The following is a 6,551-nucleotide window of genomic DNA, read 5'->3' as shown; positions in this document are numbered from 1 at the left end:
AGGGGTGCTCGTGGCAGGTAAGTAGACGTCAGATGAGTTTTTCACGGACCTAGGTTTTGACACCATCCGACTTACAGTCTACTCAAGAGTAACCTGTGTCTCGAACTACCTTGACCTGAGACTGGTGAATCCCCTTCAACTTTTCAGTGATCTTTGCTGCCGTGGATGTTGTTAAGTTGGGCCACGAATGGGTCTTCACATCCTGGAGAGAACCAGGACTTCCTTTTTATGACTCGGATCAGGATTCAAATGGCAGCCGGTAACAGTAGCTCCATCCTCACTTGCTCGTTAAGTGTTTTTGCAGCTTTCTATCTTTTTTTAATAGTATTTAAATATTTATTAATGCTTTCCTAAACCTCCGGGCGATGAGCTCTCCGGCGTCCAAACGTCAGTTGCCCTAACGTTTTTCGGCAAATCGACAGAGTACCCATTTTGAAACTAATACTAGATAAGTAAATACATGTTTTCGGTTGAATGGATGGTCGTGACGGTAGTAAAAAAGTATAATATGAACTGGGGTCTGGCTAGCATCCTATAAGGTTGAGTTGTCACTCTGAATATTTCGGTGACTTGTGGTCAATTGGCTGAGTAAAATAACTGGACTATTTTTAAATTATTTTTAACATCCCAAGTCTTGAGATGGCATGAGGCAAATACAAGGCTTCCATGACCAAGTACTATCTGTTCTTTTCTTTTTCGAGTTTGCCCATAGTGCGTTTCAGTCGTGTTACCGCAGCAATAAAAACTCATCTCATCTCATTTTCTGAACCGCTTTATCCTCATGCAGGGGGTGCTGGAGCCAATCGCAGGTGTCTCAGGGCCAGAGGCGGAGGACACGCTGAGTCAGTGGCCAGCGGATTGCACGGCACAAGGAGACGGACAACCATGCCCACTCACACTCATACCCAATTTAGAGTGTCCAATCAGCCTACCATGCATGTTTTTGGAATGTGGGAGGAAACTGGAGTACCCAGAGGAAACCCACATGCAAACAGGTGGGATGACCTGGACTTGAACTCAGGACCCCTGAGCTGTTAGGGGCTGCAATAAAAATTGATGTTGAAAATTAGCTTTTTGGCTAGCTACCTATTTTGAAGACTCGACTAGAGCAGAGTTTCCCAACCGTTTTTGAGCTACAACACACTTTTTGCATTGCGAAAATCTTTACAATTTAAAACCATGTTGCCTATACAGTAATACATTGAGTTACGAGCTTAATTCATTTTGGGACTGAGCCAGTGTGTGAATTTATTTGCATCTCAAATCAATTTTTCCATAGAAAATAACTAAATACAAATTAATCTGTTCCCAACCTCTGAAGAAAACAGCAAAGACAGGATATTACAATAGAAAAACATTTTTATTTGTTGTAATTCACCACCTACTCACAAAGTAACAAATGCTACCTATCTAGTGGTCATGATGTTCAATACTAAAATGTGACATTATTCAGTCCAGACCAACAGAGAGAGAAAAAGAGAGAGTGAGAGAGAGAGAGGGAAAGGACAGGATAGAGAGACTTGATGGACGGCAACACACTCTCAAAATAACATTAACTTTAAATTTAACTTGAATTAACTCAGATTACAATACCCACACACTTAAATGGGTGTAACTGTTGTGCTATAACCAAAGCAAAAGTGTTAATGTATTCCCCCGCGGCTCTCGAGTCGGAACTTTGCTTCTCCATGACCCAGAAACGAGTGTATCCTAGTCATTAAAAAATGACATTAATTATTGGCATTGTTCAGAAATGTCCGGTGTCAAACATTGCTATTAGTGCGTAGTGGTTTTGATTAAAGATACTGAGATAAATAAGCCCCATCAGATCCAACAATCTGCTGAGATTTGTTTTTGACCATCTTTTATGTTTTATTTAATTTTCCACCAATACTGTATTAATCAGGGTACTGTTCTGAGGTGTAACGTCAAATGCAATCCAATCTTAAATAACAAGAAAAATGTTTATCTTAAAAAATAAAAACAGATCAATCCCTTTCACAAATATAAACAGCTCTTGGTTGTATACGCCTCTTTGTGGTGCCTGGCAACTGATGAAGAAATTTAAAGTACTTTGGTATCAGCTCAAGGCAAGCATCGCGGAACTTTTTGATGCGACAGAAGTAAATGATGGGATTTAGGGCTGACTTTAAGTAGCACAACCACAGTACCCACGTGCTGAATTGAAAAAAACTGTTTTTATGGTAAAATTCATAATTGAAAGTAGATACAACACAATAGGCAGTAAAGGGTGCCCAGCACACAGTAAACACAGTGAAAAGGATGAGGATGGTGGAAAAGGCACGTGTTTTAAAACTCACGTTAATGTTTATTTGAAAAGGCTTCTCAAGGCTCAGTAATCTCAGTGTGCTGGCTTGGTTCCGACAAAACCCATCCGGATGACTGTGGATACGAGCTGTGTTATGGCGGATGGTGTTTAAAATTCCCATGAATGTGTACAACATAACTATGAAGGGAAAAAAGAAGGATACCAGCATTAATAACAATACATAGGCATGATTGGCTGGTTTGGGACTGTATCCAAAAACACATTGTGGGGCCCTTGGTGGGACCTGTAAGCCAAGGGAACCAACAGCTAAAGGGAGGGAGAAAAAGAAAGCAAATCCCCATGTGACTGCTATAAGCACTTTGGCCTTCTGTGGACTCAGTTTATCTTGCTTCTGAACTATGATAAGAAAGCGATCTATGCTTATTATAAGGAGAACAGCCACTCCCCCTACCGCAAAGAACCAAAACAACATGGCTGAAACTCGACAGAAAACCTCCCCAAATACCCAGTTGATGGTCATGACAGTAACTAGCGTGAATGGCATACTGAAGATGGCTAGCATCATATCGGCAAATGCAAGGCTTGCCAAGAGGAGATTAATCGCAGAGCGCATAGCTGATCTCTGGTAGACCATCAGACATACCACCATATTTCCTAACAGCGCTAAAAGCAAAATGCTTGCCATAACAAGGCAGAAGAACAACTGTAAAGAGAGACTAATGCTGTTAAGGCTCTCTGGCAGCACTGTTGTTGGTATGGCATTTGGAGGCACATGGGAGTCCAGGGAATTGTTCGCCATGAGGATGTTTTGTCTCAGTGTTGAGGAAAATCTTCAAGTGACCCAGAATGAGGCAGCGGAGACCAAGCAGCAGAGGTGTGCACCCTTCCTTAGTGTGAAGAGGCATCATCAAAGGTGAGGACATTAGGTTGCTGAAGCAAGCACTCCTAGGGTCAAGACAATATGTGGATGTTTTTATTGTTGTCAACCTGTAACAAAAAAAAAATTTGGGTGAATACATATATAATCGGGTAAAACAGTAGGACAAACCAATGTGATTAAACAGTTATGTCCACCAAGTTTGAGTAGTCAAATGTGTTTTGCCCAAATGTGTGGTTTGTAGATTGGGCTAAAAGTATTCATTAGTAAAATGTTTTTATTGTAAGAATGGCTTGTACTATATGCACAGGGCAAAATTCTGGGATAAATTATTATTTTTTTGTGCAGGCTACGTGATGGTGTAGTGCAGGGGTGTCAAACTCCCTTTGGTCTGCGGGCCGAATCCAGCTTAATTTGAGATCAAGCGGGCCGGACCAGTAAACTCATTGCAAAATTGCATGGAACTAACAATAAGCCCACTTTTTTCCTTTGTATTAGTCACTAATACTAATAATTAGTGCAAAGAATGAGTAATTTATCAAAATGTTTATTAACACACATTTTGCTGATGAAGGTGCGAGGCTAACGTAAAAGTAGATAATGCAATTGTCGCCAATAGACGCTGTACAGACGTTCAATTTTACCAGGTCAAGGTGGTCCTAGTTCCGCCGCAGTGTTGCTTTCATGTTGTCTGCACATACTAAAACACTGCGCCCCTAGCGGATAATACAAGAACTACAAATTTTAAAGAAAAGTCGTACTTTTTTTATACAATGCAGCTTTCTTCCCCGGGCCGTACTAAAGCACCGGACGGGCCGGATACGGCCCGCGGGACGTATGTTTGACACCCGTGGTGTAGTGGCTCACTCGCCTGACTTTCAGTGCGTTCATGTGCGTTTCTAGTTCATTTCTATGGGACACGTTCGTTTGGGTTACGAGAAAATCCACATACAAGCTCAGTCCCGGAGTACCACTGTACTTTTTAAAATCATCATAATTCATACTGTTTTGTTATAAAATAAGGTACCGTTTTTACCAGCGTATAAACCTCCCGCACTTATAAACTGCACGCTGGAAATGGACTTGATTTTTTTTTTTTTTTACAATTTCTCACATATAAGCCACCCCCTGATTCTCAAATTTCACCTCCATATTCATGCTTTTAATAGGGAGTACAAATGTGTTACTTTGTAGGGAAAATCTTAAGAAATGTGGATATGTATGTGCTTAATTATATAAATGTATATGTGATTATATATATGTATGTACTTATGTGTATGTATGTGTGTGTGTGTCTGTATGCGTGCTTTATATATATATATATATATATATATATATATATATATATATATATATATATATATATATATATATATATATATATATATATATATATGTATATATATAATTAAATACATTGAATAAATATTAAAAAACTACATTTTACATGTTCTTAAATGATCGATGGCAATTCTTTAACAATAGTAAGGTGAGTGGGCCAGTCCTCACAATTCTGAGATTGAGGTTTCAATGCTTGATGGGTCTGGCCTTTCTGTATGGAATTTGCAAGTTCACCTCGGGCTTGCGTGGGTTTTCTGCCGGTAGTACTTCGTTCTCCTTCCACATCCCAAAAATTAGCAGCTGTGATAAAACAGTCTGTTAATAACTACAGGTTAAAAAAAGAACAATTTGAACGAGAAGGGAAAAACGGTACTAAATCTCATCTCATTTTCTAAACCGCTTTCTCCTCAATAGGATATGGGGTTGCTGGAGCCTATCCCTGAATCAGTGGCCAGCCGCTCGTAGGGTACAAGGAGAAAGACAAACATGCACAATCATATTTAGGGGCAATTTAGAGTGTCCAATCAGCCTACCGTGCATGTTTTGGGAATGTGGGAGGAAACCGGAATACCCAGATGAAACCCACGCAGGCATCTTGAAAACTCCACACGTAACCTGAATTTGAAACCAGTACCCTAGAGCAGTGTTTCCCAACCACTGTGCCGCGGCACACTGGTGTGCCGTGAGCAATGGTCAGGTGTGCCGTGGGAAATTGCAAGAAGTCATACAATGTGATATTGAGAGAGAAAAATTAATATGAATATAAGGAGATTAAAATGGAACTATTGCAAGGTTCAAATCAAAATATGACGAACGTTAAATTGTAGATTATACTATTATTTGATTCAAGTTGTGAAACAGAAATTTTGTTGCTTATTTTTCTCTAAGTCGAAACGGAAGTTGTCTGGTTTCTAGCGCATCAACTTTTGCCGACGTAAAGTCTGTGTGAGCACAATTTTTTTTGCGGAATATTAGGAGATTTAAGTAATATTTAGAGAAAAATCATAAAATGATGCGATCAATAACTTTACTTGGTTATTTGCATCACTCAAACCGGAAGTTGTTCAGGGTCCACAGGCCAAATTTCCGTGACATTAGGTCATTGTGAAAAATTAAGTTTTGGAATAATTTTGGATGCGATTTCTGCTGATAAAACTTCGATGAGAATAACTATTATAAATATAGGCGACAAAGATTTTCAGATGGTGGTGTCCCTTGAGATTTTTTTCTATGCAAAAAGTGTGCCTCGGCTCAAAAAAGGTTGGGATACACTGCACTAGAGCAGTGAGGCCGACGCGCCAAACATTCGCTCCACCAGGCCGCCTGGATACCAAATCTTACCCAATAAATTATGCCTCCCTTTAATTATAGTGATAATGACTTCTAAAACGAATTAATGGGAGAACGAAAAACTAAGTATTCTCCTCTAATTATTAAGTAAAGCGGCATCGCCACAGATTAAGTTGACAAGTACCTCAATGAAAAATACTTTAGATTTGGCATATTTTTAAAAATATATAATTTTCACTGACCTCATTTAGTCTCCCAATGTCGAAAGCAAGAAAGAAATGGCCAAAGAAAGGGTCGAGCCCGACTTCCTCTGCCTAAGTCTGCAGAGTTTAAAGCGAACAAACTGGCCGATCTCCATACTTCAGTAAATAATTTTGTCTCGACTTCAATGAACGCCTTCTGAAAAGCAATAGGGACGTTTTTTTACGCCTCCAGTTTGTTTTTTCATCCTTTTCTTAACCTGGCAATGTGAACCGTCCAAAGAAATCATATATAGAAGACTAGATGTCGAAAGTACCCTATGAGAAGATCGAAACGGACATCGTCACTTGTCAGCCTTTTCAGGACATAACTATTCGAATCAATAAAGCGAATGATCGAGTATAAGTAACTACATTTATTACTTCAACCGTTGTTCAAACAGCTTTCTTTTACGTAAATATTAGAGTTGAATTATGTGACTGCGTACTAAAAACACATTTTAAAAAATGAATGTCAACAACTTGACTGAATCAAATGTATAAGACATGTTAT

General features: G+C 39.3%; 1 protein-coding gene across 3 annotated transcripts; it reads right to left on the bottom strand.

The window, feature by feature from the left end:
* Positions 1-1,341: 1,341 nt before the first annotated feature.
* On the bottom strand, positions 1,342-6,333 carry gpr63 (G protein-coupled receptor 63). Of its 3 annotated transcripts, none has more exons than XM_077711475.1 (3): positions 6,041-6,333; positions 4,677-4,808; positions 1,342-3,277 (listed from the first exon to the last, which is right to left on the bottom strand). In XM_077711475.1, exon 3 carries the CDS (start codon positions 3,087-3,089, stop codon positions 1,989-1,991), a length of 1,101 nt encoding a protein of 366 aa, XP_077567601.1. In that variant the 5' UTR covers positions 3,090-3,277; positions 4,677-4,808; positions 6,041-6,333; the 3' UTR covers positions 1,342-1,988. The 3 variants fall into 3 exon arrangements, with proteins under 3 accessions (XP_077567601.1, XP_077567602.1, XP_077567600.1); XM_077711476.1 differs by having other exon boundaries at positions 4,743-4,808; XM_077711474.1 differs by lacking the exon at positions 4,677-4,808 and having other exon boundaries at positions 6,041-6,332.
* Positions 6,334-6,551: the final 218 nt, after the last annotated feature.

This window comes from Stigmatopora nigra, unplaced genomic scaffold, assembly GCF_051989575.1.
Source record: "Stigmatopora nigra isolate UIUO_SnigA unplaced genomic scaffold, RoL_Snig_1.1 HiC_scaffold_26, whole genome shotgun sequence".
Lineage (NCBI taxonomy): Eukaryota > Metazoa > Chordata > Actinopteri > Syngnathiformes > Syngnathidae > Stigmatopora > Stigmatopora nigra.
Note: the sequence above shows the minus strand (reverse complement) of the source record. Positions and strands in the feature narration are given on the sequence as shown.